Here is a 27,401-nt window from a genome sequence, read left to right as displayed (position 1 = left end):
CAACCCTTTGCCGCGGTATGCGCTGATTAAATGTCGCATGTCTGAGCTGAGTTTTGGTTTGATTGTGTGTGCACGCTGGGATGGCTCGGCGCTATCTATCAATGTCACTCAGGTAGCCATGGTATCACTGTTAGTGTCAGCATCAGTGTGTGTCAGCTGGTATCACTCACTGGTATCTATGTCTGTGAGGCCTACACAATTTGACCCTGACCCTGTATCTCTCCCGTTTCCCACACCTCTGTCTCTCGTTGTCTGTGTGTGTCAGTGTGTATTGTCAGCCTGAACCCTCAGATTCCCTGGTATGTTGGTGGAATTTCGACTATTTTTCCAGGTCACTGTTGTTTGTGCCTTGCGAGGTGTGTCTGTAAATTCCCACACAGGGAGGGAGATAAACACACTCGCACTGCCACATGCATATACAAACCTCATCACATGGCAGCCCCACACCTTGTACGGCGAAGATTTCACTGTCTTGACTCAGGACACTCTTTGTCCTTTAACCCTCACCTTGGCCATCTGTGAGCCAAACTTGTGGGATTTTCTGCTATACAATTCTGACTTCTGGCTTAGCAGTGAGTGACTTATATCACAGCAAAATCCAGGATGACAAATTGGGGCTGTGACGTTTTCTGGTGTAGGTCTCATGAGATAAGTGTTTTGTGTCATAATCCCCTTTTTCCCTCAATGCAGACGTTGCAATTCAGACCCACACTTTCTCTCCCTCTGTGTCTCCACACGCCTCGGGTCCTCGCAGGTCATGTAAATATTAGTCTGAGCTCCCTAATAAATCTGCAACTCCTACTGCTCCCCACAGCCTTCCGACTCAAACCTGTTCCCAACAAAGCTTCACCACCTAATACCTAACGTCTGACACTCACCCCATCAGATAAAGGCAGAGCGAAAGGATGAAAGATGAATGGAGGAGTTGACAATGTGGGCAGCTACACTGTAGGCCAGATTTTAATCCAGCGGAGCAGGTGTTCTTCTGAATAAGTTCACCTCTTTGCCGGCCAGCCAGAGGAGAGCTTAGTTACATGAGCGAGCTGTTAATGTTTAGAAGGTGTCAACAGGCAACAGATCAGTGGTGGTTGTTCATAGAGCTGAAGGTTCTCTGTTGATACACCCTAACTTTATGACCTCTGACCTCCCCAGACTCCCCCTTCAACCCAGGCTCTACCGGCCCTGAGGGGTAAACTCATCCCCCCACACACTTGTATGTTTGCGTGCACCTTCTGGTCACAAAACAGTGAGTGACAGAGTGGAAAGGCTCGCTAACATATTGAGGGTTTTACCAGACAGGTGAGTGTAGGGGGGCACTGAGGGGGTCCTATCCTGGCCTGCAGGTATGTACATGTGAATATGTGTGCGAAACAGATCGCATGGCTGACACCGAGACCACCCCAAGGTGAATCTTATTGGGTCATTTGTGGGGTCTCTAGCTAGAGCTGTATCAGAGGCAAGGAGCAGGAGGGAGGTGGAGGGAGGCAGTCAGAGGGAGGTGGCAGGTGGGGCGAGTAATGATGATGAATTGTGGGGAACACAGTTCTTTCTGCTCAGATTAAGATCTGCTGATAAACATGCCCGCCAGGTCTGTAAGTAACCCAAGACAATTCTCTCTTACCTTCATCCGTCCATGTGAGCGGCTGTCTGTCTCACACCTCTCCTTCATTTTCTATGTCTCAATCTAAGCTGGAACTAGATGTGTGAGTGAAGTCCATCCTCTATTCTCAGGCTTGTTGTCATTTGGCAACCGGAGCGCCGACTGACACACAGTACAGCCTAGACATACGGTTGATAAATCTACATAACTGTCTGTCAGTACCGTGGCGCGGGGGGACACAGACACAGTTGAGAATAACGGTGATGATGTTGAATAAATGATTGGGGCTGTCTGCATGGCTAATAGTCCAAAGATACTGCAGCAACGTGTGTGTCAGGGTAACAGTTTGTACAGAGCCAGTGTTGTACAACTGGCCAACCTTTACTTTTCAATGGAAAATACAGAAAATCAGTTCAATTAACTGTTAATGCTGTCAATTAGTCTTAGTCTAACCTTACTCAAGACTCTTTCAGTATAGTTTTAGTCAATAAAGACATTTAAGTCTTTCTTATTCATCAGATTTTACTGAACCAGCAGAAAGTGTCTGGTCTAGTGGTCTGATGGTATCAATTTCAGAAATACATCCAGAGGTGCAACATGTTCTAATTTGCGTATTATAAAACTATGAAAGCTGCACAGAAAAAGAAACATGACTAACTTGCATTTTTGAACAACGGAAACAATACGCCGAGTCCTGGCTGTGCTCATGTCTAGAATATTTTGTCTCCTCGTTTTTGGCGCCAAAAATAAAGAGAGATTTTGGTAACGTCAAATCACATTTAGTCTTTTTTGTTAACTATGCATGTTGATCAGTCACAGTTGGTGCCATCTTGTCATCGTCTCGTCTTAGTCATGAAAATTAGAAAGGTCATTGACGAACATCATGGTCATAGTTTTCGTAAACGAAATTAACAATAGTCCTGTTGGCCTCTTCACTTGTCGCTACCCAAATAAAGGCAAAAAATATATGTTAAGAGAGAAAATTCAGCTGGACCACAGTTTGATCTGAACTACTTGTGCCTGTGATTTTACCACAGAACTGCTCTGAGCAGGGGTCCCAGTCAGATAACTTCGCCTTGTTGTGGAATTGAAGGATAGTTCTGATTTACAGCAATTTGGGTCTTATTTTGTAGCTTTGGCTGCTGTTACTATTGCTCATAATTACATTGTATCCAACAAGTTAATTGCTGCAATCCGAAAACATGGTAACATCGCTACGACAGTAAAAAATAAATGAGGAGCACTTAACACGTTCAGACAGGTTGTTAACAAGCCAACAAACGATCTAAACGACTTTATTTATTTGGATGTAAAACCAAATTAGTGCACATTTAACGTCCGTAATTACATAATAATCATTGCACAATACCACTGTGTCAGTTTGTATGTTTACAAAGGCTCGGTGATAATTTTACTGCTCACCTATATTTGTCTTACAAATAACTTGAGCTCACCTACGGATCTGTTTAAAACTTGTATGATCATCTGATTGCTTGCGTTTCTTGCCCTGTCAGACTTACTTTTTAGTAGTATTTCCACTCCCATTTCAGATCTCAGTAATTAATTTAGTGAGGCAGTTATCGAAAACCGATTTGTAAAACGAGTTGTGGGAAACTGAAGTTTTCCTTTACACCTCCTGTGTTTTGATGCCATTTCTGTGCCCTCAGTCAGTCCAGTGTCCCTCACCCACAGCGCTGCCTGCCAGCTGTGAAGACTAATGGATCCTCTGCAACAGGAATGCTCTCAGCCTGGCATCCAGGACACAGATAGATGTACCACAGGAAGCTGGCACTAGAATAGTCACAATGGCTGGAATTGCTTGATAATATTACCCTGAGGGACAATAAAGCTTATCTTATCTAACGATATGGGCCTCCCGTGGCTATTAAAAGACCACTTCTAGGATGTTGAGGGCTCTATTTGGGGCAGATAAGGTCGGGAAACTGAAAGTTGAATTATGAGTGGCCCAAATTTAGTCTATTTAAAACTTTTATTAAAAAGTAGTATCAAATTAAAGAGACTGTGTTGGTTGTAGAGACTAATGAGAACAGTTTTGTAATTTCATCACCTTTGTTGTATCTGCGTCTGCTTCCTGCATTAAGGTATCTCCAGGGCAGATGCCTTGCATTTCCTGTGTCATGGACTCAGTGGGTCCAATCAGGCCTGGACATGGCTCCATCCTGTCCCAAGCCTGGGCGAGGAGAGGTGATCTTATTAGCAGGACTCATTGACCAACACAGCTCAGAGGATTAGAAAAAAAAAAAAAATGTTGTAGTGTTATAAGACAGGTTTTTCTGAGTAAAAAGGCAATTCATAATTCTGTATCATTTGGCTTCTCCAAAAGGCACCCATGCAGTTGTGTTTACACAAGGGCTCTGTTGAATAGTTTGAAGCCTCAAGCTTCATTTGTAATGTTGACATCTAAATTCACAGTATGTACGAAGCCAACCAAGGCAAATTACTGTGACATCAGTAGCATAGCCTCTTTTAAGCTATTCAAGTAGTAGTCTAGTCTAAAGATTCTTGTATTTTTTAAGATTGTAATATCTTTTGGAGGAAACCAAAATATTGCAATGACAGTGTTTTCTAATATTGCGCAGCCCTAATTAGAATGCTACACAGCTTTTTTGCATGGCTAGTCAGTGACAAGCCATGCAAAAGATAGTTGATTGTTGAGTGTTGCTTCTAGGTTGTCAAATACTGACACTGGCTCGAACCAGCCACCGACACAAAGTGTTGGCACTTTTAGTGGGGTGGTCTTGCACCATAAAGCAGATGCGATTTTGAGTACTTTGTACTTTATATTTATATGTCTGTCTGTCTGTGGACAGAAGCAGTGACAAAACTTTGGGACAATGACATGGCTGAGAGCAGTTTGTCAATGGTTGGCAAAGTTGTTGACTTTGAATCTGGCAAGCATTACGTTAGCTTTCTTTTCTGTAGATCCAACTGAAGGCTGAGTTTGAAAAAGGGTGTGGTCTGATTGAGGGTGCTGGAACTAGGGAAGTAAGAAAAGGGGCCATTGAACCCCACCCTGCGCCTGACCCACATATGTCTTAAGATGCAGATCACTGTATCCCAGTTCCAGTCATTCCTCTCCTCTCTAGTGCAGCTGGTGTGCAGACAAATTTTGTCAACACAATGGCGTCAGAACCGTCTAAGATGCAGTCAGGAAACTTTGCAGGTGTGTGTAGTTCAAATCAAAATAAAGACTGGGTTTGAAGACAGGCGTGGTCCTACACATGAGTACTTGTGCACTAATGCAGTACAGAGTCGTTATGGGTCAGAATGTGAAAATGTCAATGGGCGTTGCAGCCATTGCAAGTTGGTCTCTAGAATATATCTGCATCCCTTTGTGTGCGGTGCTCCATTTATTCTGAGGAATAATTTCAGAATTGCTTGAGGATTTCAACATTTTTTGGGATAGAATGATGACAGACATTGCAAACATCGTTTGAAGACCTCAATATATACTTAGAATATAAATAAAATCACATTCGGTACAGCCCTAGTTTACACGCTGCTTTTGTCCTAAGTCTGCGGTTGTGTGCGACATCCTTTTGAAATCACGTTATCAGGAGTCTCTTGGCTCTAATGTAACAGAGACTGAACTGGACTGAGAGTCTGGGGAGCTGGCGGGGGCTGAGGCAGAGAAGATTGCTGGAAACTATTCCCTTTGATAAGCCGGCCAAGAAGCCTTTGATTAAATGTGGTCCCAGCAGGAGCCCACACTAGGTCCTCTGTGGCACGACCGTGTCCAATCACCAGCTATCAACAGCCCCGGGTAATTACAGCCATCTAGTCATTAGCCTGGGACCCACCTGGAATTCCACATAGCGAGGGGTGGGATGAGGCCAGCAGGGGTTGGGGTTTAGGTTGGGCCTTTAATCAAACACTTCCCTCCCCTTGACTGATATAACACAACCCCACCCCGACGCATACTGAATCAGCCTTTGTTACTAACATAGATTGTATTATGACTGTGTCCCCGGTGTCTCTTAACTCATGCTGGTGAGGAGCACTAACGGTGTGTGTATGTGTGTGTATGTATATGTGTGTGTGATGGGAATATCCTGGCAGGTTATGACAGCAGTATAACAGAACTTACTCACTATCCGGCTCGGTCACACTGATTAGTTCTGCTCTGTCGGCCCTATCTAGTCTCTGTCTTGCCTTCAAGCTCTATGTTTGTCTGGCTGAACAAAAAACAAAGATTCCAGTGTCATATACTAATGCACCATATATTTCATAAGAACATCTGTTTAGATAAGGCAATATACACAATGTTATACAAGCAAGCTGGAGAGCAGAGAAGTGAAATCTGTCTGATGTTGTGGTTATATGTGACTGAATGGCCTTCTTCTTTTTCTTCTTCTTCTCCTTGTCAGCGGCAGTTTGTCATCTTACACGCAGAAAACGAGAGTACATTGTGTAATCATAATAGTGGGAGTGCTCTTCTCTCTACTCATGTCAGCCAATGTAGTGCAGTCTCATCCGCAGATGAGTAATGAAACAACACTTTACAATTTAAATAAATCACTTTAAACAGCTTTTTCTTTCTTTGTTTCTTTTTCTTTTTTTTACAGTTGCATTCAAAGTTCCAATGATGCATCTGCCATTTATTCATCTGGTGTCCATCTCCCCATCCTCCCTTGTAGTCCTCTTCCTGGACTTCCGTTTGGCCACACATAGCCAAACTTAACGCTTAGATGTCCACTTCTCAAAGTGCACTTGTCAAGCTACTTCCCAAAGTCCAACCAAGTGTTTTGTTTTTGGTAGATAAAAGTGTATTTCCCCAACAAAAAGAAAAAAAAATATGTGAATATATGATGTTGTTGTAATAATACTGGATACGTTTGAAGGCTCAGTTAATGTAAAAATGTGTCTTTAAAGCATCATGAAAGCAGCAAACCATTTTTAACCCAGAACCACACGCTAGACAAAAGGCAGTCTGGACTGAATCTTTGATTAAAGCCCAGTCCACCCGAACCCCAAAGTGTTCACTGTTCACCGTTCATCATCTGATCCCAGCAGTTCATTCACAGGGCCATTCACATACACAGGCTAATGGGTATTAATTCATATTGATGGGTATTGAATTCTAGTGCTTTCACAGAGACAGGTAGAAAAGCCATGCAATGATGAACCGAGGGTGGGGGCAGGGGAGGCCGGAGACGCAGAGCACTTTCGGACAAACTTTCCCAGAATGCCATGTTCCACAGGATGTCCTGTAAAGGGGAAAGGGGTGGGGTTGCATTACAGGGGAGCGGATGGGACGTGTCCTCAGGTCTGGTCCAACCATTCAGCTCGTTTGGGAGCTTTGCACGTATGTATGTCCACGGCTTCCTCACAGTCCTTACACTCCACGGCGCAGCACCATTTGAACTTGCACTCGCACTTGGTGATTTGCTTGACTCTTGTTGTGTCGTAGCCCCGCCCACAGCACATGACCTCACAGCCATCGGTGCCCCGTGATGTCTTATTGCACACCCGTCCAGCCGTGCCCAGGGAGCCTGCACAAAAACACAGAAGTGTTAGCTAATAGAGGCTAAAAGTTTCTCTTATAGGTTCAAATTCTAATTGTTAATTATGTAGTAGATACTTTTATCTACAATCTAGGATTGTCGCAGCCCCGACCATTGTTTTCTTGATGAATTGTTTGGTTCATAAAAGAAAATGGTTAAAAATGTCCATCACAGTTTCCTGAACCCCAAGGTTACATCTCCAAATTATTTTTTTTGTGCAGCCCATTGTACAAAAACAAAGACATTCAGTTTTAGCAGTTCCCCCACCTGAGAAGCTGGGTTATGTCTGGCTTTTTTGCTTAAAAATTACTTAAACTATTCATTAATTATTATTGTATAGTCCCTTTGAAACTGGATGAATTGATTCTTTTAGTGTTAAAATGGATTTTGTTTGGATGTAACTCCCATTTATAGTGACTTTGCAGCCATGTTGCCAGTGGTTTACTGACACTCAGGGGGGGCATTCAAACAGAATCAGGCAATGTTGGGATTAGCCGCAGGGTTGTGCTACGATGCAGGAGTGTCAATCAATGGCCCGTTTGTGTGACGCAATGTTGTGATGAACTTTAACTACTGATGATCCAGAAGGTTGCATTAATGCACCTAAAAGCAGTTTGCCAACCGCCTTCAAACAACAAAGGTGAAGCTGCTATGTCGCTCTGCTACTGCCATGCTGGTCCTGCTAGTGATGTTTGTCCACACCGGTAAATAAAAAAATAATAGATGCATGGCTGATCATTAGGATGTGTTTCCAGTTAAGTGATTACAAGTGAAACAGGACGTTACACAGACAAATGTCTGTTGAGTTGCCCCTGTAGCATTTAGCCAAGCTGCTAATGCCACCGTAACTGACCCGTCCTACTCTGCCTCTGATCTGCAGGTCATGCTGGTCCTATCGTGACTGTGCCCTCCAAGACCAAATTTGGTGAATATATATGGTGTTTTTCGCCACAATACCTGATCCTTTCTGAATGGGCCCTAGGATGTGAACATGGGGCATTAACCCATGACAGTCTCGGGCTTGTGGTAAATGGTGTTCGATAGAGACAATTAAAACCAGAAATGGTAAATAGAATATCACACTGTTTCTACAAATTCATCATCTCTGTCTGGACAAATGGGGTGAACCTTAGAGTATACAATAAACAAGTTCCAGAGCTGGACCTTTAGTGATCTCCATAATATCTCTGTTTTTGATTTAGGTTGGGAACAGGAACCAGAAGTTTTAGCTCCACTTTAGCTGTTTTTGGTTCGATATTGGATCCGCAGCAGCACGCTAGTCCACGTTGTTGAGTGTATTGGAGTGTCTAGCAGTCTGGCCATTACCTAATGCAGTGGCATATTGTCTATGTCTTATGTGAATGTCAACCCCGCAGAGATTAGCGCTGGTGTTTCGTGTGAGAAGCTCCATGTTTGAACTGCTACCTATCACAACAAGCTGCCCGTAGAACAACAGACCCACACACACAACTATGCAGTGTTGGTAGAGTGGCCTATAGTTACACTGCCTTTCCCAAGCCACTGCTCCCTTTGAAGCCACTCTATGTGTGTGTGTGTCTGTGTGTGTGTCTGTGTGTGTGTGTGTGAGGGTTAAATGGACAGTGGAGCGTGACAGACAGACAGGCTCTCACACTCTGAGGCCCACTCTGCCCTCCAGCTACGCTTAGTTCAGACAGACAGAGAGGGAGAGACTGTGACAGACAGAAAGAAGTGATTTTTTTTTTTTAAATTAGCTGCTTGTGTCCCTAGGCTGTGGATTCCACTGGGAAGGTGAGAAAGAGGGGGAGGATGGACGAAGTGAGAGGGAGCAGGGACGAGGAAGAACTGGACAGAGCTTCTGAGTGACAGAGGTGTTGATGACAAAGATCGTAGAAGTTTGTCCAACAACCTCGAGATCCATCAACCGATCAAAAAGTCATAATTGATGAGGTGAATTGTGTAAAGGTGGATCAACGCTTCCTCTTACTATGGTGTTGTGTATAAGTGTGTGTGTGTGTGTGTGTGTGTGTGTGTGTGTGTGTGTGTGTGTGTGTGTGTGTGTGTGTGTGTTGACAAAGACTGATAGAGGTCAGGTGGTCACAGAACGACCATGTCCCCAGGGTACAAGGATATTAGCTTCCACAGACATCACACGGGAGGCCTGCTGTGTTATCTGACTACCATTACACACACACACACACACACACACACACACTGACATTCACACACACAAACACACTAGTCATGCATGAACATATACACAACATACACATAACACCCCTAAAACATAACACAGTCGGGGCAATCCATCAACATCCATGAGAACCTGCCTCTCAGTCCACCTTCCTCCTCCCTCCCTTTGCCGTCTCACCTGCTGATTTGTCTTGTAGGCAGTAATCTGGAGAGTTCTCAAAGTAGACCAGGTCGTTCTTGGTGGCCTTCCTGAAGGCTTTGTTAGCCACAGCGAAGCCTGTCCCGTCCTGATTCATCGTCACCTCGATGGCCCCGTTGTATTTCCTCCGCAGGTAGTCGCCGGTCTTCCTGAAGTCCGACATGGCCATCCAACATGTCCGCAGCGTGCAAGAGCCGCTAACGCCGTGACATTTACACTCCAGCTTCATGAATCGCTTCACTGCCTAAATGCGTAGAGAAAAGTGGGGATTGTTTGTTTTAACCATCTTGAAATTTTGTTTCATATGTTCTGAAAAATGGAGCACTCAGGCAGGAATGTTTATTACAGGGTTGGTTTAGTTCAAGTTTCTCGAAAGCATATTTCTCACTTAAGGCACATTTACAAGTAGTCTTGCACATCATTATTTTAAATTTTCTGCCAAGGTTTTGAGGTAGATATAAGAGAGGTGAAAGGATATTTGTTCAGGGTGCTCAAAGCATTGTAAATATTCTGTCTTTGTCTAAGCTTCTTTCCAAAGATATAGTCCAGAAAATGAACAGTTTACAGTGAAGTCTCTGGATTATCCAGATTATCCTCTATGATTATCCAGAGATATGGGGACATTATTTTTGAAGTTTTGCTGTTGCTGTTTTAAGTTTGGTCAAACCGGATATTACTCCATATTCATTTTCACGGTATGAGAAATTGGACAAGATGTAGTAACTGTTGGTTGCCTACACTGCTTGACGTGAGTGACAAGTTATCTTTTCAAGGCAGTTGTATTATACAAAGTCAGAAAACAGAATAACCCTTTCTGAACTTCTCAGAACTTTTTTTCAGGCATCCAACCATGTATTCAATGGGGCGGGACCCGTATCAAAGCATTGAAAGTATTTTGTCAACAGTTTCCATGTAAGCTACTTTCTACCAAAGAAATAGTCCCAAGAAAAACAGTTTACACTGAAGTCTCTCTCTCTGGGAAGAAATGTTGCACTATGAATAAAATTCCATTTACCTCCATTGGGTCAGTGACTGAAATCTCAGAATCCATTTAAACTTAGTATTAACATGTGATCTGTATCAGAAAAAAATTATCCATAAAAGAAAAATACGTATCAATGCCAGGTGTTGGAATTTCAGATGAAAAGTTACAGCTCTAAAATGCACTCAGAATGCATTACAATTTGGGTAGTAGGGTTGCCACAGTGACAAAAAAAAAAAAAAAATGAAGGCAAGCGTACTAAGGTCTTGTGTCTGTATGTTTTTTTTCTGCGTAAATTCCAAACAAAAACTGTGAGTGCCAACGTCTTTTTTTAATTGTTCCCAATGAGGAGAGAGCGTATTCACCGTGTGTTTGCTTAGAGAAGAATACACTGCACCCAGAACGTCTCTAGTAAAAAAGCAATTTTAAAAATCTCTGAACATTTAAAAAAGGCACTGAAGTAGTCTTTGTTGCTCCTTTTCAGGCAACTAATCATATATTAGATGTGGCAGGACTTGTCACCTGTAACCCTGGTAACCAAGAAAATGGAGTAGAAGCTTGTTTTTGCCGTGTCTGTCTATCCTGAGCATTATCAGACAGAAAAACAGAGACTATACAGCCATTTGTAGGAGCAGATCAGCCAGATAAATGCATAGCTCCATGATCATTATCCACATAATGTTTCTAGATACAGATTGCATGTTAATATCAGATGTGAATGGAGTCCAAGGTCAGATATATCAACACTTGGGCAAACAAAACAAAAGTCTGCAAAGCTAGATATGCCACTGTGAGTGAGAAAATATGTTTTCTTACTGTTCTGCCGCAGCGGTTGTTGTGAAGGTTCATGAGCGCCCGTGCATCTCGGACGGTCCTCTCTTTAGCGTCTATGAAGGCTTTGGCAAACTTGATCCCGTAGTTGATATTGTCACTACAGCCCCCCCAGTCGAACTCTCCTCTGTCATCACTGGCCCGTCCACGCTTGTGCGGGTCACAGTTACACGTCTTCAGCTCACCTTGGCTGCAGGCACGAGTGAGCGCGTACACCACCCCTGCTGAGGAAATGGCGTAGACGAACGCTGCCTCACGACTGCCTGAGAAAGAGAGACAGGGAGAGAAAGTACAAAGAGGTCAAACAGTTACTCATGCAACACAGAGGATTCTCTCAGACTTCAGAGACGTAAAACTGTGCAGCCCAACTGTTAAAATGCGTACACAGATACAGATAATGCCATGACCAGGCCTGGGCGTGAGCCATCAGGACGTGAAGGTGCAGCTGACGGGGGCATATCAGGCCTGATGTGGAGTATAGGACAGCTTTGTTTAAATATTATCATGGAAATAATCCTAGCTGCGGGGCTCTCCTCTGCTCACATAAATTGTTTAAATACAGACACAGTGATACCCCATTAATCAGCGCCAGGGTGATGTCATGACAGCATTTTCTACCATTGCTGTGCTTTTCTGGTTTCCTCAGTTCCTTGGAATATGACTCATCTATTGTGTGGCCAAAGATACATAGAGAATTAGATATAGTGTTTGGTCACAGTTGCTTTTTGCAGCACCCGTGGGAATGAATGACCCCGAAAAACAACACGGCACCAAGAGGCGGAAGAACTCATCCACTCCCAAAAAAAAAAAAAGAGAGACATAAATGGTTTTCACATATAACATTAACAACAACTCTGCTCTGTTGGTATAATGTTATATCTCCAGTCGAGGAGAAAAGACTTCTAATGATTTTTTTCACCCCTGACGACCATCTGGAACCAATGCTTTAAAACATGACAAATCATCTCAAAAACTGTTGGCTGAATTTCTATAAAATTTGCTTTGGATATTCATGGTTCCCAGAGCATAAATCCTGATGTTTCTGGTTATAATGCAACCTTTTCATCCCGTGCCACCAGCAAGCCATTTTTTTGTACTTTCACACAAGAAGCATCAACATTTCCCAGAGGATTAACTCTTTCTATTTTGGACAGTACTTTAACTTCCCGTTAGCCTGGTCGGCATGCTGAATTGTCAGTGTATTTGTATTCAATAGCGTTGGAGGGATATGATGGTATAAACCGTGTAACTGTAGAAATATGTCCACCGTTCGAGATTTTGTAATACCATTTCCATACCGTTATTGCAAGACGGTGGTCTTGATATCTGAACAGATAAATTAGGTCTCCAAAGTAATGCTAGTGAAAGTTTTGATATTAATAAACCATGACAGAATCGAACATGGATTTTAGACAAATTAGATGTATACATCTTGAAATAGCATCATTAAAAAAAGACAATCAAATTGTATGTAAGCTAATGCTTGATGCAGGGGTTTTCTTATTGTAAACAAACATTGTGAGTCTATAGGATTGTTACACAGGAGACTGGGGTTTATATCCCTAATAGAATATACTGTTTACTTGTTATTTATACAAGTATATTGGTTTGGTTTAAGGGAAAACATACTTTTTTATGCAACAAAAGTTTTGATCAGGTTTTGGAAAAGACCCTTTTACAACGTTAAAGGCATGTTTGAAAGGATAACTTTTCCCATGTGTATTTTCCAGTCGTTTTCCCTGAGTCACTAAGCCATGACAATACAAAAACATGATTATGAAGTTCCCGGAACAGCACCAACAAGGTGATATCAGATCGTGTGCAGTATTGCACCAATAATTTATGTAATTTTTATATTGTATTTATGAGCATCGTTAAACCTGTAAACATAAAATCATTGGAACCTAAAAGCATCAATTTTGGAAGGATTTTAGCTGTACTGTTGTTACTGTTTAATGTTGTCTCGTGCGAGGCAGTTGGTTTTTTGTTTGTATGGAATTTCCAGAAAAAATTAAATAATCAAATGTGATTAATAACAGTACGATGTGGTTATTTTAAAACATTTCTTATTCAAATTTACAGAACAATATCATTACCGTAATATAAAATTACATACGCCACCTATTTTAATTAATATAGCTGTCTACACAGGCTGCAAAATAATTCACTTTTCACTTGCGCTTTACATGCGTGACTGTGTAACTCTATGAGCACTGCCAAAACATGGGTAAGCACATAATAGCACTGTGACAGGACACATCCTAGTGTCCTAGACATACCGCTTTCGCTGTGCAGCCTGTATAAACAGGATATGAAACATTTAATCTTGTTTTATATTAGGTTGGCTCGTAGCCGCATGTTAACATAAAGTGCATATAGGACATTTGTTTCTGGGGCCTATTTACCTGTCTCTGTTTCTAACAATGCTCACACACACACAGTGTTTTAGTCTGACCAAGTGGGACGAGGAACAAGTTGCAAGAGGAATATAAATAACCTGCAGAGCTGGATAAAAAAATGTTGTATCACATTTTTGAACTACATTTTGAATTTAAAACACTGTCCTGCAAGGTAACACGTACATACATGAGGGAAGTAGTATCCTCTTCTGAAATGTTGTGGAGTGAAAGTGCTGTGAAATGGAGGCACTTCAAGATAACATCACAAAACTAACTCATACAGTACTGATTATAAATGACCAAGGGTGGGGCACTTTGGTATCTGAAAACAAAATACACGTTCACTCTGAACCAGTTTGTGTGATCCGACCTGCTCACTCTGTATTCACTGGAATGTCCCATTCCATCTCTGGGGTGAGGAGTAGGGGGCAGTGGGTGCTGTTGAGGGGGCGGGTGTATGTGGGGGAGGATGGAGGAGGGCATTGCTGGTCATCATTCAAACCTGCGCTGTTTGTCTGACAGTGAGAATATCTCTCTAAATATTTACATCTACATTACTGTTTATTCCTTTCCGCCACACACACACACTCAGCTTCTATCTCCATATCTGCTACTTTTTTCCATGCATCGTTGGCCCCCACACATGCTTAGGACGGCTGGAAGAGGGACAGTAACAAGCTGAGGAGAGTCAGTGACGTTGTATACAAAGACTGTTCAGATTGACTACAATGAACTGCTGGAAATGACGCATTTACCATTGTGTCTTGCTCAAAAAGCTGCAAAAAGTCAAGAGAAAGCATCGAGAGCATCAATTCACCCTTTTCACCGGTTCACAGGTGCATCACTACATCCAAGCTATGCATGCCAAGAATGTGTGATCGACAACTTATAGAACTGTTATCATTTAATGTTTCCTGTCCTGCAGTAAAAACAGCTGCCTTAAAGGTCAAATTTGTGAGAAAATTGATTTTTGAGTCTCATTCTCAGCTTGACAAATACTGACGCTTTGGAATTGTAAGTTGGGTCAGCTGCCATCCCAAAGTGCATTTCCCGAGTTGGGAATTCTTACAAATTGGACCTATGTAGTTTGCAATGTAGGTTTCTCTGTGTTTTTACTGTAGGGTCACTGTTCCTGTCACTGTTATTTAATCAATATTTATTAATCAGACTGTCTGCAGTTGTAAAAACCCTTCATGAGGAAGAATTATCCATGAACTGGCAACAAATAGGTTGGAAAATATGTATGTCAAAATGTACATGCACCTGTGTGCATACATACATGAATCTGTTACAAAGCCGAGAGGTCTGGCAGGAGTGGAAAAACAAAATGAGGACAAGCCCGTGCCTCGAAGCCTGTGTGTTTATTGACGAGGCGTAAGGCATTGCAACAGTCCATTAGCGACTATAAACAAGGAGCACCAGCATACGTGCGTATGAGAAGGAAAGATCGGAGAAAGAACAGAGCGAGGGTAGAAGGACAGACAGGCGAAGGGAGAGATAAGGCAGTAAAAGTGAAGAAAGAGGATAGTGGTATCTCAGTTTGGCCTTGTTGCACATGAAGACGCACACATGGACTTACTCCGTAGCAAGACACGTCCAAACACAGTGTGGTCGCGGTCCAGTGTGCTGCAGTTCCAGCGGTGGTGTCTGAACTGGTGCTGGCACTCTCTGATCCACTCCTTGGTGCCCTCGCCAATGGCCTGCATGATGTCTGGGTGGCGCTGGCAGAGTTGCCGCTGCTTGTTCACCAAGCCAGGGATGTTGTCGCAGATCACCCGGGCCCCGAGCGCACCGATGTACCTGATAATGCAAAAAATACAATAAAACTTTTCAACTGAAGCTGTGTCGTGTAGAAGAAGTCACATCCAGCAGTGATTTTTGCCATATTGCGATTTGATTAGTACACATAGTTGCCCTCATATGGTAGATGTATAGGCACACTTAAAGGTGGTAAGTGGCATAGAGGAGAGCCGCAGTAACAGTGCTCTGTGAGTCAGAGTTCACTACACTTAACAGTTTAAGGTTTGCGAGAAGGAGGGGAGTGGAAACCATTTACTCGGCTCTCCAAATAAATAAGCACTTAACCTCTCCCCACAAGACCTGCGTGTGTATGTGTGTTTAAATGTTTCCCAACGGGATCGTTGAAATCATGTCGTCACAAATCAGAGCATGCAGTCTGGGGCCTCCAATAACCCTGTCAAACTAAGACCCCATTTACTCACTTTACTCCTCTCTGTCTTCGCCCTGTTCGCTCTCATTCTCGTCTTACTCACTGTTCTCCAGCGTGCTTTTTCCAGTAATTCTCTCCGCCAGAAGACAACAGATTCTTGCAGTATCCTATAACGTCGATGCTGCGTTGAGCTTTCCCAAAATAAACTTTAATCGTGATGTGTGTGATCACGAGACCCCTTGTAGCTCGGTGGCTGCAGGGCTCCGGCGGGTCAGCGAGGGGAGGTCAGGGAGCGTGTAGCTGTGTGGTCGGGTTTTACGAGGCCGGGTGAGAGGATGGAGGCTCTCTCTACTCCCCAGAGTGGGATAAGAGAGGAGGAGTAAGAACAGACTGCTCATCAAAGGAAAGAGCCAGAGCGGCAATTCACACTTAATTTTCTCTTTCGTTCACTCTGAGAGGCAAGAGGACTTGTGGATTTTATAGGATAGTAAATCATCGTCCATCCACAGGTCTAAAACAACATGCTGTAAAGCCCTGTGACTCTACTGTGAATCACAGAGAAAGGACGTGTGGGAGACAAATAGGGAAGGCTTCTATTGACTCCTGATGACACAGCCGCAACGTGTTGGCCGTTCATCTTCAGGAGAACTATTTTTATCATACAAGATATACTAAAATACTAAAATATATTTGTTTTGTTGGTTTGTTGGTTCGTTTGTCAGCAGGATTACACAACAACTACTGAAAGGATTTTTCCAAAACCTGGATGGAGGATGGGCCCAGAATAGACCCCATTAAGTTTTGTTGCAGATACAGGAATTTTTCTCTCGCTTTCTTTAACATTGTGAGACAGGGCATTTTTTTTGCCATTTTTCATTAATTTCTGCCAGAATAATGTATGAATCTTATCCATATCTCATATCTTATCGTAAATATCAGGCATAATTAGGTGGCTGGTATCTATGAGTGAGCACAACTGGATGTGGATCCTCATAAAAATCTGGATCTAGCAGATTTAAATATGTTTTATTTGATTCGGCTTCATTAAATTAAAGGGGACTGCTGGGCCTTGGCAGAGGTTTGCTGAGTCTGCATGCTACAGATGCAGCAAATACGCAACTAAAGATTAGTTTACTTTCTTTGCAGTTTGTGGAACAAACACAAGACAAATTTATGGCACAGATGTGCATATGCGTGGTTCCAGTTCAGACTATTATCTGTGACTGTGACAAGTACTTGGAAACTGTGGGTGTTATATTATATTTCACAAAAAATTATCACAGTTATAAAATGTATGTATTAGAGGTGCCACAATACACTGGTATTGACGATAACTGTCATATTTAAAAACAAAATATTGATATTTTGTTAACAATACAGACATGATAATATTGTGTAAATAATACATCATCTCTTAAATAATTTCCGTTTCTATTCCCTTAACGGTATAAACTGGAAATTGTAACAGTAACAGTTACAGACTCGGATTTTGACTGTATAATTTATTTGCCAAAAAAGAGACAAAACACACAATAAACAAAGTTAGAGATGAATTTGACTGATATCATTTTTTTTTTTTCAATTTTTCTACAGATATCTCAATAACATCTTATAGTGAATTCCAGTATCATGGAAGAGCTAATCTGTATTGTGATTAGGGCTGGGCAATATCCTCTTAAAATAATATCACAGTATTACTCGGCTATATCACGATACACAATATATATCATGATATTTTGAAATCTACTCAACCTTTGGGCTAGTAGGTCGGGTCGTCCACCAACCCAAAGCATCACAAAATTGAACATTCTTACAAATTGGACTTTTAATACTCATCAGTAATGTGGATATAATGACTCAGTGGGTAAAGACTGTTATTAGAACAAGAAGAACAGTATGATAAGTTAGAAAATGACATCACTTTACTGTAATGCAGCCTTTAAAGGCAGGAAAAGACAACACTTATGTCATATAATCCTAAATCTAAGATGATATCTAGTCTCATATCACAATATCACATCGATATATTACCCAGCCCTAATTATGATGCATTTGTATTATATTATATATGCTTTTTTTTGTTTGTTTTTTTACATTTCTCAAATGAAACACCCCACGATCATTTTTGCAACCCCCCCTGGAGTGTTAAAGCCCCAGATCTGTCCATATCACCACTTACTGTACACCCACAGAAATGTGATAAACAGTTAAACACTGTATCTCCCACACTAGATTCCCCTCAAAGCCAATAATGCCCGGCTAAAGCCTCCACACACACTCTTCCCACTACTCCCCATAACTGCTTTTAATCTACACAAACTATTAGGCATTCCATCAGCCCCATGCCCGCCCACACACAGACACTTCTCCTATAAACACTCACTCACACACACACACACACACACACACGGGACGTTTTCACGTATGTTATTGCGCAGGCAATGAGATATTTTTTCACCCCTCACCTATGCTCTAGATGGCTGGTTTCGGGGTATTTTAGTGAAGTAATTTCTGTGTGTGTGTGTGTGTGTGTGTGTGTGTGTGTGTGTGTGTGTGTGTGTGTGTGTGTGGTACCTGGTGAATTAATGACTGCTCTGCCTTGTTGAATACAAGCTCCAGCTGAGCTGAACACGCGCTCAGCCAACATCGCCGACATAAATTACATTTATCGCTCTATTATTATTGCTCAATAAGGCGGGCCAACAGACTGACACGAAGAAAGTGCGCTCAAGAAACCAAACCCTGAAGAAGCTCGACTCATAATTTAGCTTATTTTCATTATTCAGTCTCTATCATTTTTCTTGCTCTTTTTTATTTTTTTATTTTTTTCAGGGGCGAATCATTTCGAGTTCAACGAAATGTTGACAAAAAAACACATTTAGAGTTTTCCTTTGCAGTCATTCGCCCATAAAAATGACAAGGCAGCGCACTCACTCTATGAAACGCTTTCTAATAAACCCACAAGTGCGTTGAGATATTCTGCAGGAAAATGCAGAAATAAGAATGATTACGTTTAAAAACATGAATTATACTGTACACCCTGTCTGTCTGCTGTTGGAAAATGTTGCTCCGAATTAATCTGGTGGGGTTTTGCTTTTTGGAAAGTGCTCATTAAAATAGGCATCATAAGTTAAATTCGTTGGCAGGTTGAATCCCTGAAGTTTCTAACGAAAAGATCCAAAGCCAGGCAGGAGTCCCAGCTCCGTTTCAAATGATTAACATCATGATGGATGTTCAAATCGTGTGGCATTTCCTTTACCCTCCATTTACAGTCAGACTCTCTCTTTAATAATAATAATAATAATAATAATAATAATAATTTAATCGTCAAATAAATACATTCAGCCCCTGTTAATCTCATTGGCAGGTAGGTTGGCCTGTAGGTGTGATGGTACTCACCACCATGAAGAGTCCGCCCGAGGCGTCACCAGCAGCAGCAGCAACAGACACGCACAGTAAATCCTCGAACTGGCACCGGAATTTTGGCACGAAGGAGACCGGGATGAGAGTTTGGCTGCCGGCGAACCACAGCTCCGAACCCGGGCTGTCCGGAGGCTCAGAATCCTGTTTAAACCCAGCATGTTTCTGCGCGTCTTTAACCACCAGCACAAGTTCCCCGAAAAAAAAAAAAATTAGTTTTCAGAAGAAAATGCCCGACTTTAACAGACAAGGTGTGGTGTGAAGTAGGTCAAGCACCCATTCAGTAGGTAGGCCTCATTATCCAGTGTGTGGCTCCATATTAAACGCGCGGCTGTCAGGAGTGTGAGGAGCGCGTTTTCGGTGCCATGTGCGCACCAGACTCTCTCTCTCCACTGTGCGCTCAGACAGGAGGTTTACCTGACGAGACGAGCAGCAACAAGTGTCGGCTGTTTCACCTCTCCAGTCAGCTCCACAGAACACCTATCCTTGTTTATTTTTTTTTTATTGGCTGAATAGGATCCGATCAGAGCTGGGGGAGCCGAAGGCTGGCAGATGCGAGACTCGCTGCAGTACTGTCGGCTGTGGGACTCTGTGCTGGGTCGGATGCTCGCACGGGACCTCTCCTTTATCAGTGCGCGGTGGAGAGAGTCAGAGCTGAGAGAGAGGGAGAGAGAGAGAGAGATGAGGGAGGGAGGGAGGGAGGGCTCGCTGCTGACAGCTCCTCTCGCCCATTGGGCAGATGCAGGGGTTACAGAGTTTGACTAGGAAGGAGATATTAAAGAGGGATGGATGGAGAAAGGTGTGTGTGTGTGTGTGTGTGTGTGTGTGTGCGTGCGTGCGTGCGCGCGTGCGTGCGTGTTTGTGTGTGTGTGTGTTGAAGGGTGATGATGCTATAGAAGTGGTGACGGTCCTATTGTGAGGAGTTCATCTGTGACCTCAGACAGGAATTATTGTAACCAGTGATGGCGCCTTCATTTTACAACCCAGTAAAACTGGATAATTAAATCACAGGAAATATGTGGCTTTTCATATTATAAAGGATTTTTCCCCCATTCTTAGTGTATGACACTGCAAAATTCAATCAATTTATATGTAGAAACATGATGAAATGACAAAAAATGACTTAAATTGTTAGTTTTTCAGATATTATGTTATCAAACTTCTGTTGTTATTGTCATTACTAATATTCAGAATCAACACTATCATATTCACTGGATACGAGTATGACTGAGCTCTTCCTCACATTCACCTTTCACACATACCTGCATAACAAAACTTAATGCACAGAGACTGCAGATACAAATAAGTCTTTTGGCTCAATCTGGCACACATACATCATATTAAGATGAATTAACATGGTGCTGTCCCCGGTGAGGATGTATATAAAGTAAGTAAACCTGTGAATCTATGTGATTATTAACAACAAATATTTATTTTAATTTTTGTCATGCCTGCAGCTGCGCACCGCCCAAAAGCACAGCAGAAATGAAAGTCAGAGAAAAAAGCTGGGAATGTGGGACTGGAAGAACAGAGCCAAAACCGTCCAGTGGAACAGCACTATGGCTTAAATATGAACCACATGTGTAAGAGAGCGAGTGCTGAGACAGCGCTCGAATAAAGCATGCACACGCACACACACACACACACACACACACACACACTGTACATTGTCCCTGGAGAGTGACCATCCTTACCTTTCTTCCCACACGAGTGTGTTTGCGTCTTCAAGCTGTCATCCATCATCAAACCTCTGATCATTCTCTCTGTCCTCGAATGGCTCCTGACAGATTAAAACCTCCTTTTAAGTATCCGAAGACCTTCCACAAACTCAAAAACGACTGCTTACGGACACTGAATCACGCAGCTCTTTTTGTCAGCGTAGACTTGAACTTCTCTGTGGAGTTTGTGATATTGGATTAAGAATACCACAGTTGATTCAGCTGACCCAGTAATGCTAACAAACAAGTAAACAAATCAGGAAAATCCCTATCGGAATTGAAACTATTAGAATTAGCTATAGCTGTCGCAAACTGCTATTTCATGAAAAGCTTGAGAAAACAGCTCTAGTGTTTATGCCAAAGCTGCTGTTAAGGCTAAGCTCCTTTCAGAGACATTTGTATTTCTGCTTAGGCTGCTGTCAGAATGGGACACACACACACACACACACTTTTTTTCAGACACAGGCACAAACACACAGACTATACGGGTGGGTACAGGTTTGTGAAGAAGCTGGGCTCTGGTGAATATTTGTGCGCTCCAGCTTAGCTCACAATTTTCTGCTAAATCAAAAGGAATTAGGGAAGCACAAACACGGCTGAGTTATGCTCTCTCTCGTGAGGCTGGAGCTGGAACAGACTTTCTCTCTCTCCCGCTCTCCGTCTCTCTGACTCTCCCCCAGCCTGTGAACTTGACCCCAGCTTTCTCCTCATAAACAATAACAGAGTCAAGCGCCTTCTTGTCAGTTGGAGGAAAAGTTTGCCCTGATGTACGAGGTCCAATCTGGCAACTATCTCCTCAGAGGAAAAGTACTGACGGGGGTTGCTATGTTTAAACACTGCACTGGGGTGAAGAAGGGATAAAGGTGAGATTTACGGAGGCAGCGGTTTTGGACTAATCCAATTGATTTCTGTGTTGATACATTATAATCACTCAGGATTATTTCTGAAAGGAAAGTTGCAGGGGGAAAAGGGAATGAGGCTGAATGAACCAAGGGCAAGAGGCATGCGCTGAGGGTGGAAGAGTTGGCCTAATGGCCCAGTAATGTGTCCCCTGTGGGGATTAAGCTGTGGGCTGACACCAGTCAGGCAGTCCTGGGATGAGCTCAGCGTGTATTCCCATCCCCTGGCAGGCTGGAGTGGGGAGGACAGCCTGTCGTCAGACTTGGCTGAGTTCCCATACTGATGGGACACACAGGGGCAAACTCATCACTGGGCAGGTCTGGGGGAATATGAACAAGGGACAGGTGGAAGGACAAAGACGAAAAGGAGGTCAACTGGAGCAAGAAAGGGAAATCCAACTTTATTTCCTTTAGGATAGACGGTGTCATATTCTGTGCAGTTTGTAAAGCCACTTGAGGCCTAAACTACAAACTTAGGTATCACTGCCTTATAAAACAACCCATATTTGTGTTTTCTGATCAAAAGGATGACATAGTTTGTTTCGCTCTTTCAATACAGGTTCAAAAATTAGTCGCATGATTGTTTAATGGCCAGCCACATCTATAGTTAAGGTTAAGGCCGCATTTGGACTGACCTTAACTCTCTCATGGTGCAGACACACTGGATCCGTTGCAGATGTCAAGTCAATGGCCCGTAGTCAATTGCTATGGAGAGCAGGAAATCCGGCTGCGCAGTGAGTGATGGATACAGCATGTCAAGTTGACGGACCAATTTTAATTTGATTAATCAAGACTCCACTTCAACTTGATGCAAATGATTGTGACTAGCATGACACACCGGGCTCGTGAAAATCAGATCGAACTGTCTAAAAAACACAAATATTTTTTAGTCTACTGTTTATCTGTAATATGGGGAAGTTTTGCCACCATGTTGAAAAGGAACAAGCCAAAACCAAACACCTCCTAACTTGCTGTATGTCATCCAGCAGAAGGAGCTCCGAGTGGTTCTGTACGACCACATGGGTCCTTGCTGGAATCTTTGTATCCTCACCTTCATTCATTTGAATGAAGTTGTATGGCTACAAAAAACAACGCAGGGGAGAAGTTGGACTGGGATCAACTTTTGCCACGATGCACTGTCATCCGGCAAGGCTCTGCGCTGGCCAATCACATACATGTAAGCGCACATTCAGCAGTCCCCAGTGTAAAAGTTGGTTGCCTTATAACATGACGTTACTTCAATCTTTGCTTCTTGGATTCAACTGTCATTACATAAGAGTCCACTTGTGAGGAAACATAAACAGAGTTTGGTTTAACACAACTGTTTGAACAAATGTCTAATCATGTCACCATAAAAATTTAACTTCCTGGAGAAACATGGTTGATTGTTGTGTGTCATCCCTGGATCATCAAATACTGACGCTTCGGGTTGGCAGCTTGGGTCGATCAACTATCCATCTCCAGGAAGATACATCTTGTTGCTTTAAATTATTGCAGGATGACTTATTGTAGATGGATTTGATAGTCATAATTCCTGCATGTTAAGTAGTCATGAGGATAAAAGGACCAGGCCTGAGTGTCTGTTTAGATAATAATCAGCTGAAAATCCGATAGCATTATCTATAAAGCTAATGAAAGGTCAGAATACAACACAGACACTAAAAATACACCGTCCTCCAGGGACCAACACGCCACAATGTGTGTCTGTGCTCAGTGTGTGCACACATGCAAGCCAGACACCGAGATCTGAGATAATTTATTGTCCTGTAAATTTAGATCTGCCGACAGAGATGAACTGCCTTGAACAAACAAAGCGACGCTGGAACTCCAGAAGCTTCTGAAAAGTCTGGCCAGCTCTCAGAGAAGGTGTCGGGCCTGTTGTCAACCACTTTCCCCCTGATGCAAAGGGTGCAACGCACGGCACGTACATGGAGAGGAGGTCTGTGCTTGCACAGGTGCAAAACATGCTCACACACACATACACACATCCATAACTACAGTATGTACCCTTATGTTACATCATAGTTGGCCCACACAGGGATAAGCTCTGCATGCCCTTTGTTTCTTTATCCCCAGGATAGCCTGTCATTAATAGATTTTATAGCTCCTGTGAACACACTTAGAGTCTGTAGATGCGATGGTGATAACTCTGTAATAGCATGTTTACTAGGTCGGCGGAGGATGCCGTCATGCTGGACAAATTTGGGCCATGCACACAAATGAACGCACACACACAGACGCACATAGACACACACTCAGCAGAGCAGGTGATACAGATGAGATCAAAGGGATATACGGGGCAGCATGGCCTCTTTGACGTTTAACATATCTCAGACACTTCTTAGGAGAAAACAGGCATGCTTCACTGGCAATACATAGACTGTGACAGTGATAGAAACAGTCACACAGACAGATATAATCAGGCATACATCATCTATATTAGATGGGATAAACTGGGATAAACTTTAATCCGACTGCTTTGATTAGCTTTTCCACTTACAACATTTAGATTTGAATGAATGTAATGTTTGAAAATACTCCAAATTGAAATTTACCTTTATGGATGCTGGTCATTTTTACAGCACAGTGTCTCCTTGCTCCCTCTTGGTGGAACTGAGTTTGTGCTGAGTAGTTTCCTGTTTTAGTAGGGAACTGTCTGTGTGACGTACACTGCAGGTCATGGGCAGCCGGTCACATGGTGGCTGGCTGAGGTAGCGTAGTGAGCAGTGTATCAGTGAACTGAACTTTCTTTTCACATTTTACACAGACTAAGGAGTGAGTCAGCCTGTAAATCAAAACTAAAATCATTTGTAGAACAACTTCCCCCGATTTAAAGGGTGTGCACTTGTGTTTCTCATTGATTTATTCAGCAGTGGAGTGAAAAAGTGTCGTAAAAGCTCTATGGTTAATCCATGCAAGTTATGTTTCTCATGTTTGAGGCTGCACCAGTAAACACACACATGCCGTTTGTGGACTAAAAGGGGATCCCCACAAGGTTAACTATTTATTTTAAAATTAAGACTTGCAGTGAGGATCTTGTGTGTGCACAATTGCATTTATGTGCAAATGAAAGCAAAAACTGAGTTATTTTTGTCAGGGTGATGCTGCTGGTCATCCGTCAGCAAAATATTCTTATAATACCATACATTCAAAAGCTGTTGACTCACAACAATATTTACTCCTCCCAATTTTTGCCCCATTCAAATTCACAATAATTGAATGGCAAAGCAAGGTTTTGCTCTGAGCTCTGGTGATTGCCACGATTCCCAAAATCACATAATGTATGACTGTTGGAAAGCACATGTGACAGGCGTATGTTCGATACACTGGATCTTCGTCGCACCACACCTTCATGGTACTGGACCTTTGCCATACTGGACCTTTGTCATAACGTACTTTCAGACAGCCCTCATCTGTCTCATCTCTTGGTTGTTTTCAAGAACAACAGGCAGCTGTTCTCAGTGAAAAAGCTATGATAAACCCCATGAACATCTGCCCAGCACCAAATGCAGACAGACAAAGCTGATGCCCAGCTGGTGAACATGGTGTAGTTTTTATAGTAGCAGAGTGAGATATATCCATCAGGAGTCCATAAAGACCAAAAATAGAGCAAAAGAAAGTGATTACTGGACTTCATCAGACATCCAGAAACACTCTGAATGAATGGTAATGTTGTTCTGTGTCTGCTTGCTGTGTAAGTAGAAAACTGTTTGCTGACACATTCACATTAACAATTTTATAAATCAATGATATGTCACGGTTGTGTTTACAGCTTGTTGTGCTCCACCCTAGTGTTAAAAAAAAATAATTATTGCAGGTTTGTCCAAAGCTAACAACAGAGGGAAAAAAATGGTTTTAAATGGTTAAAAACAAAGAGATATCTCGTTGGCTATCTGATTAGGAAGACACAGGACGCAGGTGCTGATATTAGCTTTGTCTACATGTTTGTGCTTTGATTACAGCACATAGCACATGCAGGAAGCCGTGGTCCAGATTAAGTCCTAAGTCTCTTTTGGTGTTTGTTTAGTCTCATAAACTATACCTTATTTTCACATTTCTCTCCTTTACGATCTAAATTATGGTCTGCTTATCATTTGACTAAACTAGCTGACTGGATGCAGTCTACTAGGGAAACATTATGAAGTCAGGTACATGTTTATTATTTGCATATTGGGAGAGAAGCAACGCAAAGTCACTTATGGTCATCAGAAATGTAAAATATAATGATTGTTATTTTAGTTGACATAATAAAATGGATATGTCTGGATAACAGAATTGACTTGTTTAAATTTCTCATGTGAGTGCACATATATGACGTTTTTGTTACCTGTTAGTTTTCCCCTCAAAAGTTTCCCCACATAATTTGTTATACTTAGACAAATGAGTAATTAAACATAACATAAGTATATTTCCTAATGGCTCTCTCTGTGCATAAGTTGTATGTGTTTCCAGGTCCATGAAACCCTCGGTTTAGACCGCACTGTGGCGGTTATATGAGCCCTGTGTGACCTGTGATGGGGATGGCATTGGACGTGGTGGCTGAGGCTGCAGGAACCCTGCTGTGGATGTTCTGTGAGCACTCACACGGTCTGATTGACGCTCAGTTCTGTAGTGACGGTTGTGTGGGCTACCTGGTGTTTTAGGTTGAATTCTTGAGCGCAGGCCATTACGGCCCTTTGGCAAAAAGCTTTGTGGTGAGGGCTCGGAGTTGTAGTAGAGGTCCTTCCACGCCCTGAGTGATGAGAGCAGGGTTTAACCGGCTGCAGGTGCGCTTGAGACAGGCGGGTAGGACCTTTGAAGTGGAAGCCAACTGGGACCCCGGCCCATCTCTGACCAGCAGCCAGCACAGACACATTCGCTTTCAATTAACACTCTCCCTTCTTTCCCGATCGCTTCTCTTTTGCTTTCTGCTCTCATTTTCAGTACTCATGCACATTATCTATATGTTCAGAAGAGAACAGCCTGACTACTTCTACACATAATTTAGTATCCTATTTACCGTTATGAGCTGACAAATTCACTACAGTTGTAATGCCAGGATTATTTTTTGGAAGGAATTTTGACCTTCTAAGGGCCTGTGTGTGTGTGTGTGTGTGTGTGTGTGTGTGTGTGTGTGCGTGCGTGCGTGCGTGCGTGCGTGCGTGCGTGTGTGTGTGTGTGTGTGTGTGTGTGTGTGTGTGTGTGTGTGTGTGTGTTTGTGTGTGTGAGGCCTGCCTCTTCTTCTTCATGATGTGTCTCCGGGCCAGGTTGAGCGTCCAGAGAACTGTGAGTCCTCAGAGCTCTGACACTCTGATCTATTGTTTCTCATTTATCTTGTGATGATGTGATGTGATGAAATCGTGGATCTCCTCACTCTCATGGCCTCATGTCATCTGAACAGGACACATCCTGTTTTTTGCACTGCTAAACAAGACTGAAAGTCATCCCATCCTTACAATCGATTGAGAAATATTGCAAAAAGCTGTTGTGGCTCATTGGCCGCTTTT

At 42.7% G+C, this 27,401-nt stretch overlaps 1 protein-coding gene across 1 annotated transcript; it reads right to left on the bottom strand.

Moving 5' to 3' along the window:
• Positions 1-5,866: 5,866 nt before the first annotated feature.
• LOC140999601 (protein Wnt-2b-A) lies at positions 5,867-19,459 on the bottom strand. The gene is made up of 5 exons (XM_073470086.1): positions 19,278-19,459; positions 15,288-15,508; positions 11,295-11,572; positions 9,476-9,740; positions 5,867-7,113 (listed from the first exon to the last, which is right to left on the bottom strand). The coding sequence occupies exons 1-5, from the start codon at positions 19,457-19,459 to the stop codon at positions 6,884-6,886; spliced, it is 1,176 nt and encodes a 391-aa protein (XP_073326187.1). The 3' UTR covers positions 5,867-6,883.
• Between the last annotated feature and the right edge of the window lie 7,942 nt (positions 19,460-27,401).

This window comes from Pagrus major, chromosome 7 (genome assembly GCF_040436345.1).
Source record: "Pagrus major chromosome 7, Pma_NU_1.0".
Classification (NCBI taxonomy): Eukaryota; Metazoa; Chordata; class Actinopteri; order Spariformes; family Sparidae; genus Pagrus; species Pagrus major.
This window is presented reverse-complemented; position numbering and strand designations above follow the sequence as displayed.